The sequence below is a fragment of the Phyllobates terribilis genome, unplaced genomic scaffold (genome assembly GCF_046119375.1).
Source record: "Phyllobates terribilis strain yellow unplaced genomic scaffold, ASM4611937v1 Scaffold_4__5_contigs__length_816908805, whole genome shotgun sequence".
Taxonomy (NCBI): Eukaryota; Metazoa; Chordata; class Amphibia; order Anura; family Dendrobatidae; genus Phyllobates; species Phyllobates terribilis.
The window spans coordinates 702,924,537-702,950,749 of NW_027362764.1; the positions used below are offsets into that span (position 1 = coordinate 702,924,537).

Sequence of the window (26,213 nt, forward strand, 5' to 3'; positions counted from 1 at the left end):
TATGTTACATTTTTAGGAACAGATTGCAGACTGTCAGACTCTCTTTGTGACTTCAGACTTGTGAATGCACACAGCGCGCAATGCCCACTTTGTCAGGGTTCTCTGATGCCGTTACCTGGAGTGGGTGGGTGAGTGACCGCGAGTATGTGATTTGCATACATGCCATAACGTGCCGACTAGACATGCACAGCCTGGCTCAATACAAGTGAATTGAGCGAGGCCGGACATGTCTAGTCGGAATGTGGCTAGAAGTATGCAAATAGCATATTGTCAAACGCATGACCGCTCACTGCTGGCACTAGAGAATCCTGACCGCACGCAGTTGGAGTGACTGCAGACTTGTACCCCAAGCTTGGTCAAACCCTTTAAAGTAAAACATGTATATTTTACATATCTGATCCACACGGAAGTAGAGGGACCCCCAGTGATGATTACAGGATCTGTCTGGGTTCTGTTATGTGTATGTTCTTAGAACGGAAGACAAAGTTCTGTACGAGGCACTTTAATTTGCATCAGTTTTGCAACAGATCCAGGTTTTACATTATTCCGTTTGTTCCTTAAAAAAAAAACTAACAGAAAAACTGAATTTCAAAGCAGAATTGTCAACATAGCCTAAGGGTCCTAACCCGGCTGTCAAAGCTCTTCCTTGACTTCCTTGGCCAGCAGCTCTCCCCTCTTCTGATGTTGCCAGTAACATGCCGGCTTAAGCTAAGCTATATGGCCATGTTATGCCTGTAAAGGAAGAGAAATAAATGTTTTTTGGTTACTTCTGGCATGTCCTTCTTCCAAAGAAAGAGAGAAGCAGAGGAATAAGCAGGTAAAAGTCTTACATTTATAGGCATAGGAATGTTGGTGGGTGCCATCAAAATCAATGAAAATCCTTTTTATAAGACTGTCTTCACTATGATTGGCCTATATGTCTGGAAAACTCCCATGGTTATGTCTGACTTATCCATAGGGCTCTGATGTCTAGGTTTGTATCAGAAAAAAGGTCAGTTTGGCATACTTTAGGCTGGTCCGCATTGGCCTACCTCTTGTGCCACTGTATTGGAATCATAAAGAGACCTTTAGAAGAAAAGAAAAGAGCAATGCATGTCTCACATACATATATATATACATATATATATATACATATATATATATATATATATATATATATATATATATATATATATATATATATATATATACAGTATGGACCAAAAGTTTGGACACACCTCATTTAAAGATTTTTCTGTATTTTCAGAACTTTGAAAATTGTACATTCACACTGAAGGCATCAAAACTATGAATTAACACGTGGAATTATATGCTTAACAAAAAAGTGTGAAACAACTGAAAATATGTCTTATATTCTAGGTTCTTCAAAGTAGCCACCTTTTGCTTTGATGACTACTTTGCACACTCTTGGCATTCTCTTGATGAGCTTCAAGAGGTAGTCACCGGAAATGGTTTTCACTTCACAGGTGTGCCCTGTCAGGTTTAATAAGTGGGATTTCTTGCCTTATAAATGGGATTGGGACCATCAGTTGTGTTGTGCAGTAGTCAGGTGGATACACAGCTGATAGTCCTACTGAATAGACTGTTATAATTTGTATTATGGCAAGAAAAAAGCAGCTAAGTAAAGAAAAAACATGTGGCCATCATTACTTTAAGAAATGAAGGTCAGTCAGTCCGAAAAATTGGGCAAACTTTGAAAGTGTCCCCAAGTGCAGTTGCAAAAACCATCAAGCGCTACAAAGAAACTGGCTCACATGAGGGCCACCCCAGGAAAGGAAAACCAAGAGTCACCTCTGCTTCTGAGGATAAGTTTATCCGAGTCACCAGCCTCAGAAATCGCAGGTTAACAGCAGCTCAGATTAGAGACCAGGTCAATGCCACACAGAATTCTAGCAGCAGACACATCTCTACAACAACTGTTTTGAGGAGACTTTGTGCAGCAGGCCTTCATGGTAAAATAGCTGCTAGGAAACCTCTGATAAGGACAGGCAACAAGCAGAAGAGACTTGTTTGGGCTAAAGAACACAAGGAATGGACATTAGAGCAGTGGAAATCTGTGCTTTGGTCTGATGAGTCCAAATTTGAGATCTTTGGTTCCAACCACCGTGTCTTTATGCGACGCAGAAAAGGTGAACGGATGGACTCTACATGCCTGGTTCCCGCTGTGAAGCATGGAGGAGGAGGTGTGATTGTGTGGGGATGCTTTGCTGGTGACACTGTTGGGGATTTATTCAAAATTGAAGACATACTGAACCAGCATGGCTACCACAGCATCTTGCAGCGACATGCTATTCCATCCAGTTTGCATTTAGTTGGACCATCATTTATTTTTCAACAGGACGATGACCCCAAACACACCTCCAGGCTGTGTAAGGGCTATTTGACCAAGGAGGAGAGTGATGGGGTGCTATGCCAGATGACTTGGCCTCCACAGTCACCAGACCTGAACCCAATCCAGATGGTTTGGGATGAGCTGGACCGCAGAGTGAAGGCAAAAGGGCCAACAAGTGCTAAGCATCTCTGGGAACTCCTTCAAGATTGTTGGAAGACCATTTCCGGTGACTACCTCTTGAAGCTCATCAAGAGAATGCCAAGAGTGTGCAAAGCAGTCATCAAAGCAAAAGGTGGCTACTTTGAAGAACCTAGAATATAAGACATATTTTCAGTTGTTTCACACTTTTTTGTTAAGTATATAATTCCACATGTGTTAATTCATCGTTTTGATGCCTTCAGTGTGAATGTACAATTTTCATAGTCATAAAAATGCAGAAAAATCTTTAAATGAGAAGGTGTGTCCAAACTTTTGGTCTGTACTGTATATAGATTTGCCATCTTTTCTTCAAAGATATACAGTATGTCAAAAAATATTCCTAAATTGTACCTCTAATTAAAAGTAACCAAAAAAGTGTGAATGAGACCTAAGTTCTGGGAGAACAGGTCAAAGCGGTTGCCAACTTTAGCCTATGATTACAGGAGGACGCTGTGTCTCAGGCAGATGGTACTATATCTCATTATCAACCCAGCTCTGTTCTACATGTGTTTCTTGTACAGAATGATTGGGGAAAGGGTTGTTTTGTTCCAATCATTCCCTATCTGCCCAGTAGAGAACACTGTTTGCATCATGTTAATAAAGGGAGATGCATCAAGACATTACCCTATTAACTTTTGAAAATGTCGAGCAGATACTACATAAATCATTACTCTACTTTCTACTGGAAAGCTGCATTGAATTAGAATAGAATTATTTATATTAAAATGCCAAGACAATCAGCTCTCATCTGCCTTTGTCTCCCAGTTCCCTAAAGACTAAAACACAACATTACAGCATAATAGGTGAGGAATCAATGAGTAGTGTGCCCGGCCGTCACTGCTGGTACAGATAATGCTTCACAGATGGATGAGTCCCATCCAAAGCTTCAAACAATCCAACTAATCCTTCTTATTTTTATATTATTATGGCTTGTTTCCTTCTTTCTAGATTTATTCAAAAATGGAATGTGATGGTCAAATATTGCCAAAAAAATAGGCCCTGTGATGTTAAAGGGATATTCTAAACTTTGGAAGCTATCTCCTATCTGTGGGACAGTGGATAACTTCCTGGTTGCTGGGTGTATGACCATTGAGACCCCAACCGATCCTGAGAACCATGTGAATTTAACGGAGTCAATCATGTGCACTGCCCTTCCATTTATCCTAAATGGGACCACAAAAGATGGCTCGGCTGGTTTTCGGCACTCACATAACAATGAATGGAGTGCCAGTGTGCATGATTGCATGCGCTTTATTCTTAACTCTTGAAAGTTCCATTTCTCTGGATCGCTGAGAGTCCCATTGGTTAGAGCCCCCAGTAATTGGGAAGTTATTCCATATCCATTGAATACGTGAAACTCGAAAATATGCCTTCAGGCAGATAACAAAGTCTCCCACAGCTGGGAGTGACATCAGCTGTAATCTGCAGGTGAACCTGGCAGCAAGTGTTCATTTTTCTTTGCAGTGCCAACAGAAATAATACAACAATACAAAGCTTTTTAGCTTTGATTAATAGTTTAGAATTCTGAATGAGGCGTGTTTTAACACAAAAATTTTCAATAATATTTTTAAAGGGATTGATCATTGTGTCTGTTATTTTAGCAGATGAGATGTGTAAATGATATTGTGGTGCTCACATGACATGTTCTTCTCTTGAAATCGTTCATGGAGTTTCCATACAGACTGCCCAGCTATCACATGCTCCTCCACCAGCAGCCACTTCATGGTCCTGAGAGCTGTGCGGTCTGTGAGGAAGGCTGCACGAAAAAGTGCAGAAGGAGAATTTTTCATACCTACCGTATATAATACTAAATGCTGTCCATTTTTTTTTCTTGGACAGCACACTGACCCTTAGACTTTCATTGAGCCATACAGACATCGGTTTTAGAAATGGGTCCAGGAGACTTAGAGCATGTCCTATTCTCATCCATTCTGCAGCTCAGACTCTGCCATTAAAGTTTTTAAGGATCTGTGAGACACAGATATACAGTGGTGGCCAAAAGTATTGGTACCCCTGCAATTCTGTCAGATAATACTCAGTTTCTTCCTGAAAATGATTGCAATCACAAATTCTTTGGTATTATTATCTTCATTTAATTTGTCTTCAATGAAAAAAAATAAAAAGAATTGTCCTAAAGCCAAATTGGATACAATTCCACAACAAACCTAAAAAAGGGGGTGGACAAAAGTATTGGCACTGTTTGAAAAATCATGTGATGCTTCTCTAATTCATGTAATTAACAGCACCTGTAACTTACCTGTGGCACCTAACAGGTGTTGGCAATAACTAAATCACACTTGATCCAGTTAACATGGATTAAAGTTGACTCAACCTCTGTCCTGTGTCCTTGTGTGTACCACATTGAGCATGGAGAAAAGAAAGAAGACCAAAGAACTGTCTGAGGACTTGAGAAACCAAATTGTGAGGAAGCATGAGCAATCTCAAGGCTACAAGTCCATCTCCAAAGACCTGAATGTTCCTGTGTCTTCCGTGCGCAGTGTCATCAAGAAGTTTAAAGCCCATGGCACTGTGGCTAACCTCCCTAGATATGGACGGAAAAGAAAAATTGACGAGAGATTTCAACGCAAGATTGTGCGGATGGTGAATAAAGAACCTCGACTAACATCCAAACAAGTTCAAGCTGCCCTGCAGTCCGAGGGTATAACAGTGTCAACCAATACTATCCGTTGACGTCTGAATGAAAAGGGACTGTATGGTAGGATACCCAGGAAGACCCCACTTCTTACCCCGAGACATAAAAAAGCCAGGCTGGAGTTTGCCAAAACTTACCTGAGAAAGCCTAAAACGTTTTGGAAGAATGTTCTGTGGTCAGATGAGACAAAAGTAGAGCTTTTTGGCAAAAAGCATCAACATAGAGTGTACAGGAAAAAAAAAAGGCATTCAAAGAAAAGAACACGGTCCCTACAGTCAAACATGGCGGAGGTTCCCTGATGTTTTGGGGTTGCTTTGCTGCCTCTGGCACTGGACTGCTTGACTGTGTGCATGGCATTATGAAGTCTGAAGACTACCAACAAATTTTGCAGCATAATGTAGGGCCCAGTGTGAGAAAGCTGGGTCTCCCTCAGAGGTCATGGGTCTTCCAGCAGGACAATGACCCAAAACACACTTCCAAAAGCACTATAAAATGGTTTGAGAGAAAGCACTGGAGACTGCTAAGGTGGCCAGCAATGAGTCCAGACCTGAATCCCATAGAACACCTCTGGAGAGATCTCAAAATGGCAGTTTGGAGAAGGCACCCTTCAAATATCAGGGACCTGGAGCAGTTTGCCAAAGAAGAATGGTCTATAATTCCAGCAGAGCATTGTAAGAAACTCATTGATGGTTACCGGAAGCGGTTGTTCGCAGTTATTTTGGCTAAAGGTTGTGCAACCAAGTATTAGGCTGAGGGTGCCAATACTTTTGTCTGGCCCATTTTTGGAGTTTTGTGTGAAATGATCAATGATTTGATTTTTGCTTCATTCTCTTTTGTGTTTTTTCCTTGCAAGCAAATTAAATGAAGATAATAATACCAAAGAATTTGTGATTGCAATCATTTTCAGGAAGAAACTGAGTATTATCTGACAGAATTGCAGGGGTGCCAATACTATTGGCCACCACTGTAACTAGGAAGACAGGCTTTGTACTTTAGAGTTCCACCCTAGTTTCATCTGAGTCAATGGATAAAAAAAAATCCAACTACCTGCTTCAGTGAAAAAAAAAGGAATGAGAAAAGAACTGTTGCAGCTAGGATAGCACCTGAAGAAAAATTGGTCTGTTTCCCTCAGATGGAAACAAACAACATTGCACTGACTTGCTGCTGGTTTCTAGTGTATTATGAAGAAAAAAAAATTGTAATTTTAATTTAAATGCAGCAGGACAAATTCCAGCTACACCATATCACTGATCGCCACAATACCATAAATCTGACACTGCTGCTGGCACCTCTCCTGTCTTTTCTCCTCTATATCAATTGAATCTCTATTATTAGAAGACTGAGGCCATGTGCACATGTTCAGTATTTGGTGAGTTTTTTTACCTTCATATTTGTAAGCCAAAACCAGGAGTGGGTGAAAAATGAAGTAGTGGTATGCGTGTTTCAATTATACTTTTCCTTTGACCATTCCACTCCTGGTTTTGGCTTACAAATATTGAGATTAAAAACAAATACTCAATTTGTGCATGTGGCCTTATACGCATCTTTTTTTACTGCTGCAGTTGTACAACATATTTCTGCCTGGAGTATTTGCCTTAAGTTTTAGGACTTTCTTTTCTTACCTCTACTGCTTTGTGATCTCTGATGAACTGTCACTAACCTAAATTACCCTAAAATTGTTGTTCATTCCCTGCCTCAGCTTTTATACAGGCTTTGCATAATCCTTCTTAGAGGGGTTGTTCACTACTAGGACAACCCCTTCTCAATCTGAATGTTTGGCTCATTTAAAATAAAAGCACCTATACTCACCTCCGGTGCTGTTTCAGTGGTGTCAGCACTCTCGTTCCCGGGGCTCTCTTGAGGTTGTTACATCACCCGAGCCCTGCGCCTAATCAGCGCCGGCTTCACTGTTCCCGCCGTCAAATGTCAAGAGGAAGTAAGAGAGCACTCACAGCCCTGACTTCCTGTTGATGATTGATTAGTCTGAAGGTACTGATTATGTGCAGGGCTCGCGTGAAGTAACAACCTCACTTGAGCCCCGGGAATGCGAGTGCCGGCACTGGAGGCGAGTATAGATGTTTTTATTTCCACGGAGGCAAACATTCAGATTGAGAAGGGGTTTTTCCTAGTAGTGGACAACCCCTTTAATTATCTACACTCTACTGTGAGATGTGAAAGCTGCAGATCATTATGGGGAAGCCCACGCAATCACACTAGAGGTCATGTCAGCCTTCTATGTCTGATGTAGTTGTGGCGCCTCTGAGGGTTCAATCGTAACAGAGGTACTGCACCTCACCCAGAGGTGTGGTGTCTCCCTTCTCTCAGGTAAGATGGGAGTGCTGCATGAACCCCAAACACCTGCATCCAACACTACACTTCTCCAGGTCGGCTGGAGGTGCAAGACGCAATGTATGTTTCTGCTGAGCCCTGACCCTGGCTGGATTGGAGGGAACCCAAAGGTAGGGGGAACCAGTAGTGGGTGTGGGAGGAGGAAGTAGTTAGAGGGAGCACTTTAGTAGGAGTATAAAATAGGGAAGCCATCTTAGAGTTCAGTTCAGAGATTAGTTAAGTAGTGTGTGTTCTAGGGAGCTGTTCGGAGGAACAGCTCGGGACTGTTCAGAAGAACAGTCCGGGAGCAAAGTCTCATTAGGAGATCTGCTCCACAGTTAGGGCCCAGTGTCAGAGGCCCAGGAGGGAAGCAGGGAGCAGGCTCCTTTCTACAGAAAGGATCCCAGGGGGGGTACAGCGCGTGCAGGATGGCACCCGTACACCCCGCATCTGTCAGAAGACAGAGGGATCGCTGCGGCATTCTAATCCCCAGGAGATTCAAGTGGGTCCCGGATCCGACGTACACGAAGGACTTCAGAGCACCCGAGCGGGATTGAAAGTGGGCAGCGCAGAGCAGGAGGGGAGAAAAACCGGAGTGAAAGCGGTCAAAATAGGAACACGAGAAAGTGGGGTTCTGCCAGGTATTCTCAAGTTGCCTGAGGAAGGATTGAACCTCTGCCCGGTGAACGCAGCGCGACGCGGGAGGCCTTTACCTGTATAGTGCACCTGTGAAGTGTCTAAAGAACTGTGAGTAAAATCTTGGATGACTGCACTGTACCGCCTCCGTCCATTCTTCATCGGCGCCATCGTTCCCCCTGCACCACAACGCCCAGCGTGACCCACTCTCTACTACCACACTGCCCTGAGGCCTGCTACACCTGTGGGGAGCCGTCCCATCTCAAGCTGCCCTATCATCTGCCTCAGAGGACTGTTGCAGCGCTGGTGATCCTCACCAGACACCACAGGTTGCGTCACAAACTTTCCCAAATCCCCATATGTACATATACCCCCATTTTGAGTGACCGCCCTGGGCCACGAACCGGGCCAGCCACCGTCATATTCCCCGGCAACCAGAGGCCCGGCTGCCGAGTACCCCACGGCCCTGGGGGCGCGTCATCTCCTTCTACAGTGTGTAAAATGAAAGCAGGTACTTTTTTTGGCAAATTGTTCAAATTCGTGGAATCTGCAAATTTGAAAAAATTCAACACACATTCAGTATGCATTGAATGAAATCACTCATCTCTAGTGGTTCTAAAATCACAAACTAGTTATGATTTCATTTTATTTAAGAATTAAAAAAAAATGTGCAATTTATTTTTCTTTCTAGACCTTTCCGTACATGACTGATTATTTTATGCTAAATGAAGTTTGGGAAGTTTTTCTTTTTTTTTTTTGTTACTAAAAGCTAATACAAGTCCCGTAGCTCTATTATTATAAGCATTGCTTGCTAGTATAGACTGAGTATCAAGGTCATAAAAAGGAGCCTCAAGCAATGTTGGCTGGATCTCTGACCTCTGTGATTAGTCTATAAGTGGAGCAGTTATTGACTGAAGTATTGGCGGAGCAGTACGATCACTTGTGTTTATTTGTCTGCGCTGTTATATTATGGGATACGTCCAGCATCTTTCCAACCACTCCAGTGTATATAGAAGAAGAAGAAAACTACTTAGCAAATACCTGTCTCTTCACTGATTCTTATTAAATGTATATTTTAATAATTATACAAATAATGTAGCACTGGAGCAGAGTCTGCAGAACACTCTCTCCAGCATTATAATGTTACTAAATCCACGGAGAGCACTGGGCAGAGCAGATCAGCAGTCAGTGGCCCCAGTGACAGGCGCAGGGATAATGTTCCATCCTCTCACTATGGCTGCTATCATGAAGGCAGAACGTGCACACTGTGAGAACTCTCGACCCACCGTAAACCCCCCATCTCCTCTGCGCTTGTCACCAGGGCCATGGGCCGCAGGTCTGCTTTGATCAGTTCTCCTCCTTTAGCGTTTTGCTTGCTCCACTCCTGCCAACCTGTGCAGCCACGCAGGGGTCCAAGAGGTTAAAGCTGGTGGAATTGTGCATCATGATGAGCAATTGCACTGCTAAGGGCCCATATATTGAAATTACACAGGGGCCCCCTCCTGTCTGTGTCCGCTCCTGCTCTCCTCTGTCTGACTGCTATATACAAGGCGGAGGGCACTATGTGTGAAGACTTCCCCTGCCTCCATCCAGTCTCCTGTCACCAGCGCCACGGACTTCTGATTTGCTTTACCCAGAGCCGCACAGAGCTCCATCATCACAATCACAGTGAGTTCAGTTTGCACAACCGTATTTTCAGCCCGAGTTATGTCCATGAAAAAACGACATCACGTGGGCAACACTAGGACAAATATTCTTCAATCAGGTGTTTTTTATGGACCGAATGTGTGCGTGAAGAAAATCGCAGTGTGTGCTTGTTTCTTACATATGTCGGATGAGACTTTCCTATTAATCCAATGCCGGACTGTGGTGCCAAGGACCCCCCAGTAACATAGAGTCTGGTGGCCCAGTGTTCAGCTACATGCAAATATCACATTACCCTCACTCACAAATTTGCCTATATTTCTATCTAATAATAAACGGGGTTGTTAGCGAAATGAACGTTGAGATGATGCCCTTGTCTGTACATAATGAAATATGTATTGTGCCAACTACTTCCCATATAAGTGGCGTGGAGAGCCCATCCCTGCATGGGGGGCCCACCGAAGTATCCTCCAGTTCTCCTGTGGGCCTGTCCGATCCTGCATTCAGCTATGAGTGCTTAAAAGAAAAAAAAATCTGATCAACCATATAGCATAAATTTTTTACAGATTCATTGCCGTTATTAGCCTAGGCGACTGTATTTTATCATGTACATTTTAAAATGTTGATGTATAAAAACAGGTGTCCCACATACCTAGATAAATGGACACACGGATGGCACACGGAAGTCAATGTGGATGAAAATCGTCTGGATGAAATTCGGACACTTTTTTTTATACTCTTGTGTGAACTTAGCCCTAGAGTGTTGTGCAGATTCTGCTCCTCTCACTGTGGCTTCTAGGAGGCAGAACACGTGCTGGGAAGACTTAACTCTCCCAACTCAGAGTTTATAGGTCCATACACAAGATAAGGTGAACAGATCCAAGCAGTCGTTACAGCACAGTTTAGTACCTGTTTACTGCAGGAGGGCAATAAAATCTAGTAATTAACCCTATTAAAATATTTTGGCAAACTACATTTCCATTTTTTAAAATGAAAAAAAAAAAAATTTCGTTTTCTACTTGATAACAATATAGCAATGTTACCCATTGCAAACGTAAAACTGGAGTAATGTTCTTGACACCAGATGCATTCTTTATAAACTGGTTGGAATATTTGCACAATGTTTCTGCATAAAAGCAACACTGAAACTTTCATTGCCGATAAAATAAAAAAAAAGCATAACTATGTCTGGGGAAAATATTGAATAATTCCAGTGGAAGACGAAAGTGAAATTACTGTAAATAAGAGCTAGGCTTTCAACATGTATACTACACAGATTATCATAAAATGGTTCGAGAAAGTAAATATATCCCAGTCTATTTTCTTTGTCTTCGTCTTCTGGCCACCCAATATTCATGCATGCTGAGCATTCAGATAACTGACAGCATTAAAACATGAAAGGAGCCAGCCTGTGTCAACACCATGTGCGGCTCATAAGTTTTTTCCTTTTCTTTTTCCCTCTTGTGTTAATTTTCACCCCCATTTAGCTCACGTTTTTAGTTCTGTTTTTTGTCTCTCTTCTAAATGTATAGCAAATGCCAGAAAGGAGAACAGATGATTATAACTCCCATTTTCTTACATGTGAACATGTTGTTTTAATATATAGCTCTGGATGTGAATTGCAGAATACAGTTTTGTAATTCTGAAGTTGAAAAAAAATTTGTCATTAATATGCATTATTACTTTTTTTGTTGCCTACTATAGAAGTATCCTGATGTCTGTATAGAAATGTCCTGGAACTGTGTCTTAATTTATTTGAGTGTAACTTTCTTAAAGGGGTTGTCCGGCCTTGGGGATCAAGTCTGCAGTCACTGTATGTAGTGCTCTGTGAGGATTCTCTGGCACCAGGACTGGGCTGTCATGTGACCACAAGTATACGATTTGCATACTTTAAGCCACATTCCGACTAGATGTGTCTTGCCTCTGTCAATTCACTTGCATTGAGCATGGCCTCGCAAGTCTAGTAGGCACGTTACTGCATGTATGCAAATCGCATACTTGTGGTCACTCACCTGCCCACTCCAGGTGCCTGCACAAGAGAATCCTAGCAGCGTGCGCATTGCGCGCTGTGTGGTTCCACAAGTCTGCAGTCACATAGAGAGTCTGACAGTCTGCAGTCTGTTCCTAAAAACGTAACAGATAAATTGAGTGTCAAATAGTAAGTATAAACATAGCTTTAGTTCACAGTGCGGGCATCTTTTATACGTGTCTTGCCTCAGTCAATTCACTTGCATTGAGCATGGCCTCGCAAGTCTAGTCGGTACATGACTGCTGAGGCCTATGATTGGCTACAGCCAAGAGCGTGTCTTCGGAGAGACATCCGATCTCCTAGGCTCCTGACTACAGCAGCCAACCACAAACTTCAGCTATCCGGGTTGACATCTGAACAGCGCATAAATCTGTTCCTGAGCCGGCGTAGACCTACTCTGCCGCCTACGCTTGGTGCCCAGGAGCATTGGAAGATAAGTATGCTTCCATTTGTTATTTTGAATACATCCATGCCTTTAAAAAAATATATATATACAGTCATGGCTGAAAGTGTTGGCAACCTTGAAATTGTTCCAGAGAAAAAAAGGCAAATTGGACCTAATTTCACACAAAACCGCAAAATAGGCTGGACAAAATTGTTGCCACTTTTCAAAAATTGTGAATAAATAACTAAATCCCATTGAACACCTGTGGAGAGACCTAAAAATTGCTGTTGGGAGAAGGCGCCTTCAAATATGAGAGACCTGGAGCAGTTTCCAGAAGAGTGGTCCAAAATTCCAGTTGCACGGTGTAAGAAGCTTGGTGATGGTTATAGGAAGCGATTGATTGCAGTTATTTATTCCAAAGGGCGTGCAACCAAATATTAAGACGAGGATGCCAACAATTTTGTCCAACCCACTTTTGGAGTTTTGTGTGAAATTATGTCCAATTTGCCTTTTTTTTCTCAGTTTTTTTTTGTATTGTTCCAATACACACAAAGGAAATAAACGTGTATAACAAACACTTGTAATTGCTCTAATTTTCTGGGAGAAATACTTCATTTTCTAGAACAATTACAAGGGTGCCAACACATTCGATAATGACCATGTGTATGTGTATATGTGTGTGTATATATATATATATGTGTGTGTTTGTGTGTATATATGTGTGTATATATATGTGTGTGTGTGTGTGTGTGTGTATGTGTATATATATATATATGTGTGTGTGTGTATATATGTATATATATATACAGTGCCTACAAGTAGTATTCAACCCCCTGCAGATTTAGCTGGTTTGATAAGATACAAATAAGTTAGAGCCTTCAAACTGCAAACGAGAGTAGGTTTTATGAACAGAAGCATAAATCTTACAAACCAAAAAGTTATGTTGCTCAGTTGAATTTTATTAAATTTTAAACATAAAAGTGTGGGTCAATTATTATACAACCCCTATGTTTAATATTTTGTGGAATAACCCTTGTTTGCAATTACAGCTAATAATCGTCTTTTATAAGACCTGATCAGGCCGGCACAGGTCTGTGGAGTTATCTTGGCCCACTCCTCCATGCAGATCTTCTCCACGTTATCTAGGTTCTTTGGGTGTCTCATGTGGACTTTATTCTTGAGCTCCTTCCACAAGTTTTCAATTGGGTTAAGGTCAGGAGACTGACTAGGCCACTCCAACACCTTGACTTTTTCCCTATTGAACCAGGCCTTTGTTTTCTTGGCTGTGTGCTTTGGGTCGTTGTCTTGTTGGAAGATGAAATTACGACCCATCTTAAGATCCTTGATGGAGGAGCGGAGGTTCTTGGCCAAAATCTCCAGGTAGGCCGTGCTATCCATCTTCCCATGGATGCGGACCAGATGGCCAGGCCCCTTGGCAGAGAAACAGCCCCACAGCATGATGCTGCCACCACCATGCTTGACTGTAGGGATGGTATTCTTGGGGTCGTATGCAGTGCCATCCAGTCTCCAAACGTCACGTGTGTGGTTGGCACCAAAGATCTCGATCTTGGTCTCATCAGACCATAGAACCTTGAACCAGTCTGTCTCAGAGTCCTCCAAGTGATCATGAGCAAACTGTAGACGAGCCTTGACATGACGCTTTGAAAGTAAAGGTTCCTTACGGGCTCGTCTGGAACGGAGACCATTGCGGTGGAGTACGTTACTTATGGTATTGACTGAAACCAATGTCCCCACTGCCATGAGATCTTCCCGGAGCTCCTTCCTTGTTGTCCTTGGGTTAGCCTTGACTCTTCGGACAAGCCTGGCCTCGGCACGGGAGGACACTTTCAAAGGCTGTCCTGGCCGTGGAAGGCTAACAGTAGTTCCATAAGCCTTCCACTTACGGATGATGCTCCCAACAGTGGAGACAGGTAGGCCCAACTCCTTGGAAAGGGTTTTGTACCCCTTGCCAGCCTTGTGACCCTCCACGATCTTGTGTCTGATGGCCTTGGAATGCTCCTTTGTCTTTCCCATGTTGACCATGTCTGAGTGCTGTTCACAAGTTTGGGGAGGGTCTTAAATAGTCAGAAAAGGCTGGCAAAAGAGATCTTTAATCCACACATGTGAAGCTCATTATTCTTGGTGCCTGAACTACTTCTTAATACTTTAGGGGGACCAAACAGAATTCTTGTGGTTTGAGGGGTTGAATAATAAATGACACTCTGAATTAACTTTTAACGTTTTAAAAAAAAAAAAAAAAAAAAAATTTGCTGCAGTGCATTTCCCACTTCCAGGCTGATCTACAGTACAAATGTCACAATGCCAAGTTAATTCCGCATGTGTCAACCAGCTAAATCTGCAGGGGGTTGAATACTACTTGTAGGCACTGTATATATCTATTTATATATACATATATATATATATATATATATATATATATATATATATAGATAGATAGATAGATACATACAAATTATACCATTGCTTGATAGATATACAGGTGCATCTCACTAAATTAGAATATCATCAAAAAGTTAATTTATTTCAGTTCTTCAATACAAAAAGTTAAACTCCTATATTATATAGAGTCATTACAAACAGAGTGATCTATTTCAAGTGTTTATTTCTGTTAATGTTGATGATTATGGCTTACAGCCAATGAAAACACAAAAGTCATTATCTCAGTAAATTAGAATATTTTATAACAGCTTGAAAAATGTTTTTAATATCCGAAATGTTGGCCTACTGAAATGTATGTTCAGCAAATGCACTCAATACTTGGTCGGGGCTCCTTTTGCATCAATTACTGCATCAATGCGGCGAGGCATGGAGGCAATCAGCCTGTGGCACTGCTGAGGTGTTATGGAAGCCCAGGTTGCTTTGATAGCAGCCTTCAGCTCGTCTGCATTGTTGGGTCTGGTGTCTCTCATCTTCCTCTTCCTTTCTCTATGGGGTTAAGGTCAGGCGAGTTTGCTGGCCAATCAAGCACAGTGATACTGTTGTTTTTAAACCAGGTATTGGTACTTTTCACAGTACTAGACCTCAACCAGCTTGGATTGTGGCCTCTCTACTCTTCCTCCAGACTCTGGGACCTTGATTTCCAAATGAAAATTTGAACTCAGGGACCTTTTGGAGTGTGTCAATGACTGCCTTCTGGACATCTGTCAAGTCAGCAGTCTTCCCCATGATTGTGGAGCCTACTGAAACTGACTAAGGGACCTTTTTAAACTGTTAGAAAACCTTTGCAGGTGTTTTTTGTTAATTATTTTAATATACTGAGATAATGACTTTTGTGTTTTCATTGGCTGTAAGCCATAATCATCGACATTACCAGAAATAAACTCTTGAAGTCTGTTTGTAATGACTCTATATAATATATGAGTTTCACTTTTTGAATTGAAAGAACTGAAATAAATTAACTTTTTGATGATATTCTAATTTCGTGAGATGCACCTGTATATGGATTTTTATGAAAGTGATCCTAGAATGTAAGTGACTAAGTTAAGGAAGGTAGTTTGCGAGCTCCATTGGAGACACTAACTGATGTGAATAGGGGCAATCCCTGTACAGGGCTGTAAAACAAGTTGGCACTATACGAGGGCAACGGGTAACAAATAATTCTTTGTGCCGTTTATTATGGTTAATATTTAAATGCAAGAAATATTAAAACTAAATGGTAAAATACCTATTTTGATAAGTGATCAAACTGATATTTTCTGAAGTTGTTTATTTAGTTATTTATAAATTCTGTTTCCTTTTCTAATGAACAATACAATATTTAAAAATATTTTTTTTATATATTTTGATAGATTCTTTTTTTTTATCATTCTTTGTATTTATTTAGTTCATTACATATCTTTCTCTTAGGACCGTTTCTGGTCTATTTTAGATCCTATGTTCCCTTTCCGGCTGTCATTGATAATTTACGTTTAGGCCTTGAACAGATTATCAGTCTTTGTTGGTGGTATCTGGGAATAAATATTTGTGACTTTTAATTTGTCTGCTGGAGATGAAAAGTGAAGGACACCGGCGGGCGAACACCAGTTAAATTGTTTGTGTGACCAGCAAGAATTGGGGCCCCGTGTAAGTTGCCCACAGCGGATTGTAAAGGCCACTCAGACATGTACAGTACATCCGCTAATGTGTATTCCTCCAATTTGCTTTTAAAGCCTTGAGTGCTGTCAAACACAGCTAAGTTTCTCCAGGCCATATTTATGAATTTTTCAACTTTGTATGTTTTGCATAGAAGGCATCCTCTGTTCTCCGGAGCTTGGAAACTCACTGATTATTTTTCAAAGTCTTCTTTCAAGTGTAGTGAACTTTTAAATGATTTTTTTTTTTGTCTTGAAGTAGGGGGCAGGGAATCCATCTGACCATTTGTTTACATTAAACTGGAAAAGGAGGCATTTGCTTACAATATCCGTAGATGATTTATATTTTGAGCTGTGAGTAATTCTTTTCTCGCTGACAAGTTTATGGTGAGCATTGAACTCCTGTGTGTGCTTATGGGAGAGCTCCATAGCTTCCTGCATTCATTTCAGTCTGGGTGGCGTGTGGGGGTATGGTGGAGGAGGGAGGGGGAAACGTGTACAGGGTAGTTCTCTTAGATGAAAGCATAAAAAGAGTTAATCATTTTTTTCCCCCTTTACCAAGTTCAGATTAGGAGCTTGGAGAGCAAAGGTAATTCAGACTACAACACACCACTTGTTACTGTTTATATAGGCCTAAACAGTGGTAGAAGTGTTTAGTCCTCGGGGACACTTGGTGATTGAACAAGAAGCTGAAGTTATTTTGATAAGATATAGCACCAGTGTGGCCAAGAGCTACGATCATCTTGGGGCCTTGAGGCGGGCCAAGGATGAAGACCTTATGTGTTTAGTTCTTCCTGATGCTCAAAGATAAATTTTGGCTAAGAAAATAAACTTTGTATTTGGACCAATTTGCTGAGCATCGGTGAAAGAATGGAATTGTTTATCTTGGGACTTGGCGTGAGAAGGTGTGGGAAAGTTAAGGAGACAGAAGAGAGAGCTTGAGAATGTTGGGAATCTCTTCCTCTAGAATATCGAAATCAATATGGAAGTGCGCTAATAATGCAAACCTATGAAAAGAAAAGAATGTCAGATTTACCTTATGTACACGGGAATTTCCACTTTCAAAAATCCATCTAGAAGATCCACAGTGTAAATTCACATGCGGTCTAAGAGCTCTTTTCATATATCATATTTTTGGGACGTGTGCTATCCGATAGATCACAAATCCATTACGGTGAATGTTGCCCTTTCTACATGTGTTTTTTTTTCTTTCATGTGCTTTACTATTCAGACAATTTACAGACATTATGGGCACTGTCCCCATTGGGGCTCACAATCTACATTCCCTATCAGTATATCTTTTGAGTGTGGGAGGAAACCGGAGAACCCGGAGGAAACCCACCCATACAAGGGGAGAACATTCAAACTCCTTGCAGATGTTGTCCTTGGTGGGATTTGAACCCAGGACCCCAGCGCTGTAAGGCTGCAGTGCTAACCACTGAGCTACCGTTGCAGGTGTTACTTGCCAATGCAGGTAAAATAAAATGTCATTGATGTGCTGTCAACTTTTATTCAAGGGCGCAGTTAGACAGCCGTATAAACCGGAGCAAGATCGGATCGCAATACTCAAACTGGCCGGCAGATCTCCCAACCCGAGAGTAAAAGCTGCATAAAAATATATGAAGCGGTCACGCTCGGGTCAGGAGAGCCAGTGCCAGTCCGTACATTGCGGTCCGATATCACTCTGATTTATACGACCGTCTGACTTCGCCCTAATGGGTAGGAGAAGCTAAGAATTTTTTTCTTCATTTGGAACACAGATACTACCATGATAAAAATTGAGACACTGATCAAAAGTGGAGCTAGCACACTAAAAAAGACTTTTTTTTTTACCCATGAGTGAAAAAAACGCCATATGAAACCAGCCTAAGGATCAATCACTTTACATCTTGGACAAGATTTTATGTATTGTCATTCATAATGGAGCAATTGCAAAATGCAGCAGATTTTGCATCTAGAACATCTGTAAAAAAAACAATTGCTGTGTTTACGACCTATGTGCACATACCCTAAAAGTTACAAGGTAAAAAGTAAATTATCAAAAAGTATCCCGGATCATGTTAAAGTTGACAGGTTTTTGGAGGAGAAATTTTTATTTTTTCTATGATTTGCATTCTGGAAACCGCGTGACTTCTGCCATTAAGTAAAAAGGGATGTGCTGCAAAAGATTCTTTTTTGGAATCTGAGGCAGAACCTTTAAAAAATAAAAATGGATTGAAAAAAATAAATAAATAAAATGAACTCATAATTAGGAGTCTTTGCTTACCCTATTGCCTCCCCAGTGAGTGATGGCAAGTGATTTACCCATATATGATCAATCCATTTTAATGGAATCATTGGGAAAATAAAATCCAAAGCTGGACTGCAAATATCAAAAAACTAAAACAACAGGGACTGTTCCTAATTAATCACATACAAAAACATAAAAAAATCACTTCCCTCTTGCCCTATGATTTCATTTCCAACAAGACTCCAATGATGTCAGATGTTTTCACATAGAGGGAAAATTACCAATATTTTAGCCAAATTTGCCATAATTGCAGTCAGTACAGTTTCAGAAGCTGCTTAGCAATAACATAACTAATGATTTATGATCTCCGCTCTTACAAATTGGCTGTGACCTTTTCTACCTTCTGACACTCAACTAGTTAATAGTTCCCACTCCTTTGTCTTTTATGTTGAACTTTTCCAAGTGGCATCTTTTAAGTATGCTTATTCTAGTCTCTAACATAGTAATTGCTTCAAAAGTATACAGCGCTTACCAGTATGATGCAAGCCTTCGTCAGACCACCCGTGCTGCCACGTGAATATTACAGCATTTCATGGTTGGGGGGGATGGAAGAAGGAATAAACCTGCAATAATGTTGCGTCACGATCTAGTTAATCATGCTGAGTGACTTCAGTAAATACTTTGTAGTATTTTTTTATAGTCCAAGTGTCGGCTTAGTATACACTGTTTAGAACGGGATAATTAAGCTGAATGACTTGGGTAAATACAAGGATGTTTTGGTTCCCAACCAGGTGTCTATAGTATATACATAAGCTAAATTAAGGTTACAATTTATCAGCCTTTTCTATAGGATGTGCTTGAAGTGATGAGAAAGGAATATGATGATCTAGTTTTTAATTCAATATAATAAACCTGATCTGTTGGTGGCTCTCGAGGACTGGAGTTGGGGAACACTGCATTAGATGAGTCAGGCGCACCCACCGATTTCTGAGAAATAGGTGGACTTTCTATGCATACGAGTGCCTTCTGACTTTCTCACCCGACAAATGATGTTGTGGAACATAGGGATCTGGCCTTCAGAATTGAACGGCCAAACCATTTTGTCCGGTAGGCAGATACTCCGCTCTCAGAGGAATCAGGCTCTTTCATAAAGAACACAGCAGCTGGGCCGAGCCAAGAGTTCCTGTGTTCTGTGAAGTTTTGAGTGATTGCTGTCAGCCGAATACAGCTATCTGATGGTATGACTAGCTTACATAATAAAATAAATTCTTATGAAATTTAACTGTAGACTTGTGTATTGAGTTCCCTCCCATACACATTAGACTAACATCAGCAGAACCTGTCAATATCGACTGGTTTGGCTAGCAGTCTAATATGTGTGTGATAGTCCCTAATAGATGATGTTGGGTTATATAAGAATCTGGCGTATCTGATTTCGGACTGCCGATACTTTTTTTTTCTCCAGAGATAAGCTGCCGTCAAAGATTTCTGGCAGCCCTAGGATTGCTTGCCAGAGGGATTGCTCATGTGTATGGGAGAGTCAGGTGAGATAGCTGCCGGACAAACAATCGTCCGGCAACCATCTAACGTGTATGAGGGGTTTTAGATGTAGGGTGTTTTATGAAGAATAGGCCTTGATGTATGGTCTCAAACAATTTAATCAAAATGCGCTCTAAAAACCCTATTATCTGCTTTTTAATGTTTTCTTCAGACCTGTGATGGTTTTTTAAATTGTTCCTTTTTCACACTGTCATTAAAAAAGTATTAATTTAGTATGTCAAAAGTGAAAATATACATACCTAAGCTGTAGTGTCAGAACGTACTAGTAGCGCCAGAGCTTATTAGTTGTGTCAGAGCGTACTAGTAATGCCAGAGCGTACTAGTAGTGCCAGAGTGTACTAGTAGCGTCAGAGTGTACTAGTTGTGTCTGAGCGTACTAGTAGTGTTAGAGCGTACTAGTAGTGTCCATCAGGATTTCCTGTCAGCAGTTATTTGTGTTCTTTGGTTGAGTACTGTCCAAGCTCCTCATATTTCAGATATGCTTTATTTCCATTGTATGTAACTTTTATATTTGATCAACTATTTTACAATTGCTTGTTATGTTTTACAGGGAGATTCTTTACAAGCTGCAGAATCCCCCTTCTCTGACTCGATTACCCTTGAGCAAACAACAAGTAACATTGGGGTGTCAAGTGGCCGAGTCAGTCTGTGGATGCAGTGGATGTTACCCAAAATTACCATAAAGCTATTTGCTGCTGACCCTACATGTAAAGGCACAAGTATGAACCATTATATTATAGTAACACATTACTATTTACCCCTATTGTCACCAAACAGGTATTCCTTGTCTAACATGCACTCTGTGTTTTTGCAGAGCTCTGTGTTGTCAGCGAGCTAGAAGACCTCAATGCCTCGGTGGATGTCCAGGATGTGTACACTAAAGTCAAGTGCAAGATTGAAAGCTTTAACATTGACCATTACAGGAGCAGGTAGCTCAGGGATATTTACAGTCACACAAGGGTATTTTGTGTCTGAATGCAGAATTTAAGGTGTATATCCCTTCTCAGTCGGTTGGATATGCCATCTCTTAGATTACTGGGAGTTTGATATTTGGGATCCTCACTGATACTGCGAATTAAGGAATTGGTGTTCCTGGCAACATGCTCCATTAGTGTGAATATGGCCAGCAAAAGTTTGGTGCAGAACTAAGAGGCTATGAAGGGGGAACCACACTGCTTCAGTTCCCCTTCATTCTTATGGGAGTCCCAGTGGACAAACCTCCAGAAATCCATAAAGGGGTGGTCTGGGACTTTTACACTGAAGGCTTTTATTTATGATAGGTCATGAATATCTGATTAGTAGGGGATTGCAGTACTCAGCACTATGCAGTTGACAGAGCTGTGCCGCGCAGCTCTGCAGCTGAGCTTTTCCGGCCATTGTCTTCACCAGGAACAGCTAGTCTTTGGGGTGGCAGGTGTCTCACCTCCCACTGATCAGATATTGATGACCTATCCTAAGGCAGGTGTCTCACCCCCACTGATCAGATGATTAGACATTGATCACCTATCCTAAGGATAGGCTATCATTGTAAAAGTCCCAGACAACCCCATTAAGTGATCGTATATCCTAGCAATATGATCGGAAAACGTGTCTAATATTGGTCACTGCAGCTATTCACACATTGAATACCTATCACAGGTTGCACGTACTTCTATTCGCCATTTAGTTATAATATCAAGAGATTATGGACCCTAGAAAAATACACAGGTTGCTCTAGCTCCTTATTTACAGTGATACTTGTATCTGAGCAAAAGCGGAGCCTAAAGCTAAAATACAATGACAAAATGACGGAAGTTTCTTTTTTTCCTATTGGGGAAAAACTTTTTAAGAGACCTTAAATTTTCCAACATGGTATTGGAAATGCATGAAATCAGGCAATGACTGCAACTGTCTTGTGCACCTTCATGTCAGCAATGAGCCCAATCGGAAAAAAAAGATAAAGCAATGTGTGTGTCTGCATGACAAAAGAAACGTACCCATCAGACTCTATTTTCTCTTTGGCACAGCCATCACTCCATTAAAACAGACCTCTTCAGAGCCCACTTCTCGGGATCAATGGAGGTCTTAATGGTTGGACCCCCAGCAATCGGCAAGTTATTGCCTATCTTTCAAATAGACAATAACTTGCTAAGGTTGGGCGCAACGTTTTAATGTTGCACAAGACATGTCTTTTGCCGATAACATGATCTCCCCTCCTTCTTGCCCTGCGGGTACACTGCACGTCGGGCTGCATTCGTTATTTATACTTTTGTTTTCCTCGCCAATACTTTTAACATTGTCCTTAAAGTGCCCTGCGATTTGTCTCGTTGAAGGAGATCCTAATACATAGCATGTTGGCTGCCTTGAGTTACATTGAGCTTCACAACCTGTTAATTAGAAACTAGTGCGGGTCCTGTTTCCCATTATCTGCTTGTTATTTGACATCATAAATTGATTTTAAGACGGGAGTAATCCAGTTTCCTGAAAACAACTTTTGCTCATCCTTCCGCTAATGTGTTCCTAATTCTCCATGTGGTGTTGGTTCTGCAAAGTGTATTCAACCCAAGAAAGTCAATGAAATGATGTATGCTCTCGTTTACAGTGTGTAATATCGCCTGACATATGAGGTGCTGAAGGGGAGGGTTGAGCAATCTTCTTAACGTTTAGCTTCTAAATGGTCTTCGTTTTCATTGATCAGACGTAGGTAACGTGTGATAACATTTTATTCCAGGCCAGGTGAAAGCTGGCAATCAGGAGATTTTCTTGGGATATTCCTACAATGCAAAGAGAAAAATGTGGTGAGGCGATTGTAGTCACTAAGTTATAGAAAGTGATGGCCTACAATCTGAGCCGTGTGATCTTTTCACCCTAAATAATCTGATTTCACGAATCACTCTGCTGAGGTCTGTGCACCATTGAACATGACTTTGCCATTAAGGCTCTGAGCACATTGGCGTCATTGCCAATTCATCAAAGTTTTGTGTATTTTTTACTGCATTAGTAGTGGTCTGCAGCACTATATGCTAAAATCTACATGGAGCACAGAAAAAAACATTATAAATTAATGGGATTTAGAATCGCAGTCATATCTCCTATATAAATGGAAGCTGTAATGACGCCAATGCGAACAGAGCTTTAAATGTAGAATTAATCAGCACAAAATAGTTTTATTTGAAATGTCCATGTCTTTTAATGATCCTGAGTTACACCCTGCAGCATAGGTTAGATTTTGCTGGCCTCAAAGTGCTCCAACAAACCAGTGGTTAGCACTGTTGCCTTGCAGGGCTGTGGCCCTGGGTTTGAATCCAACCAAGAACATCATCTGCATGTAGTTTTTGGCCCGGATTCATCAAGACCACCATTTTTCGCATTGATCTTGATTAGGGGTCAGGTTGGTCTACTCAGTGACTTCTGTAAGATTTGTGGTGCAAGGAACGTTAGTGTTTCTCATTAATTTTGCAAGCTGGTGGTTGCCATGCCCCACCCTGCCCCAGCGCCACTCACTTGGACCTGGGTTTGAGTCTGACCAAAAACGTTTGCATGGAGTTTTTGGCCCCAATTCATCAAGACTGGCATTTTTCACACTGATCTTGATGAGGGGTCAGGGGGTGTGTATTCAGTGACTTCTGTAAGATTTGTGGTGTAAGGAACTTTGGTGTTTCTCATGAATTTTGCATGCTGGTGGTCGCCATACCCTAGCTCCGCTCACTTGGCCCTGGGTTTGCGTCCGACCTAAGCAAGCTGTGAAGTCCCAATGCCCACTCCATCTCAGCTCACTTTGTTAAACCTGGGCGCAAATGACAGAAATCGCAATATTTTTTATTGTGCAAAATTTTTGCGACATTTCAAAGCTTTTTATGCTAGAATTCCTGGCGGAAAAGCTTTCATGCATGAGGGCCTTTGTGTCTTCTATCTGTGTAGGCTTCCACCACTTTCCTCCCATACATCAAAGACATACATGTAGGTCAAATAGGAATGTAGATTGTGAACCCCAATGGGAGCAGAGCCCACCTCTGTACAATCACAATCTTTGCACAGCGCTGTGGAATCTGTTGGTGCTATATCAATAATTAAAATAAAATAAATCACCAGCTTGAATTTTCGTTCTGCAAAGTGAAAATCATCTGAATGTATGAAGCTCACTTCTATCTCGATAGCAAGCGGCAGATTTGGAATTTTATTTACATATTTATTTTGCTCGCTTATATAGCGCCGTCATATTCCGCAGCGTTCTGCAGACATCATCACTGTCCCCACAATCTACATTCCCTATCAGTATGGCTTTGGAGTGTGGGAGGAAACCCAGGCAAACACGGGGAGAACATACAAACTCCTTGTAGATGTTGTCCTTGGTGGGATTTCAATCCATAACCCCAGTGCTGCTAACCACTGAGCCACCATGTCATCCACCTCTGGATAATACAACTCAGGATCAGTAGAGGACAATTGACAACATTTTTACTTGATTCTCTCTTTATAGTTATCAGTGGTGCTTATAGCCCAACCTTTATTGTTACATTTCAGGTGGTTGTCCTCCATTAGATGACTATAAGTTATTGACCGGCTTGTACGAGACTAACCCCTATGTTTTCTAATATCGATACATAGTATATAACAGCATTATGAGAATTGTATTTCCAAGCCAGTGACCTAAAGCCTTCTATAGGATGACATCTCCATGAAGAGCATTACAGACCTTTAGCTAATTCTTGGAATCAGTTGTCACGAGCCTAATCAAGCTTCTAGATAAGTCTACAATTCAAAATCAGCGTCCTCCTCCATCTCTTCATATGCTTATAACCTCTGGTTGAGCAGCGGTGGCCTGTACTTGCTGGATTGCCGAACGTTGGGTACATTTGAGCACACATGCCAAATAAAGTCGTGTAAATGGTCAGAAATAGGTCCATGGTATTTATACTTTACAAATTACTCATTGTATAATGTCATTCAGGGCTGAAAACAAAATGCTGCTAGAAGATAAGTATATACTAATCACAGTGTCAACACCATTACTGTCTCTTGTATATTTGCTTATCAAGCAGATCTGCTTTGATCTATTTGTTAATGGTTATGTCTACTTTACACAAAATTTGGAAAAACTAGCCTAATAAGGTTTGTTGTAGTAAAGCGTACCTCCGTTGATTAACTGAAAAAAGTTCTATGTTATGTATTTAAAGGGAATAACTATTATAAGGATAGGCCATCAATGTAAAAGTAGTGGACAACCTCTTTAAGTGATCTGATAAGGATTCAATAGGCCATCAATATATTGTATAAGTCTTGTTAACTGCGTGAATTCATATTTCCAAACTATAGTTAAGAAAAAAGTGTATCATGCTTATTTAATTTTAGGTTGCACACTTCATTTATTTGAGGATTGATCTGTGTAGGAGCAGATGTTATTCTCTGCTTCCTCCCTGCTGATGTTGACTTCATGAGTAACTAGATACGTTGAGATTAAATAAATTGAAAATGTAACCTAAATTAGGAATGTCTGTTAAGAGAACTGTAAAGGTGTCCGTAGAGAAAATTGGTTAATTAATGAAGTCATGTAATTACAGCAGCCTCTGCAGTTGAGCTATTTCACGTATAATATAGAAGCAGTTATCAATGACTTTAGTGCACCTCCGCTATATCTGTATCATGGCAGAAAACGATTACAAATTCTTGTTAGTAAAAATTCTGTAGCATAACCGGCTGATATTTGAAGGGAAAGTTTTTACAAAGATTCTGCAAGTGAACATCTATGAGCACTTTCAGGTCTTTCTATGGAAATTCACTTTAAGACACAAGACTTTAGCAAAATATATTGAAAATAGACATCCCTTTTAATATAAATAGACATTTAAAGTGGGAAGAAATGTTACAGTTCTCTTACTCTTTGCAATAAGGAATTATATAAGGCTTCATTGATCCTCGTGCATCTTTTCAGCATTGCATGACATTATCTTATACGTTAATGTTTTGATTAGCATGGCAAATACGTTTTTTACAGCTGGTCTTAATTTTGTACTATACATCTTATACACAACATTGCAGACTTTTTCTTATAGAATATCATTATGTTTGGTCTTTCAGTTGACTAGAGCCAACAACATGGCTCTGCCCGACTGTAGGTTATCATTTTTTGGGGTGGGGGGTGGGAACC

At 41.0% G+C, this 26,213-nt stretch overlaps 1 protein-coding gene across 3 annotated transcripts in view; it reads left to right on the forward strand.

Annotated features, from left to right (window-relative positions):
- Nucleotides 1-26,213, forward strand: part of VPS13B (vacuolar protein sorting 13 homolog B) — a 1,155,013-nt gene that overhangs the window by 668,904 nt on the left and 459,896 nt on the right. For 2 of the 3 annotated variants that reach the window (XM_073679614.1, XM_073679615.1), the window contains exons 26-27: nucleotides 20,637-20,805; nucleotides 20,901-21,015. In XM_073679614.1, coding sequence (XP_073535715.1) covers nucleotides 20,637-20,805; nucleotides 20,901-21,015 — 284 coding nt within the window. Of the gene's footprint in view, nucleotides 1-20,636; nucleotides 20,806-20,900; nucleotides 21,016-22,796; nucleotides 22,864-26,213 lie in introns of all 3 variants that reach the window. The other variant, XM_073679617.1, reaches the window with a different exon arrangement.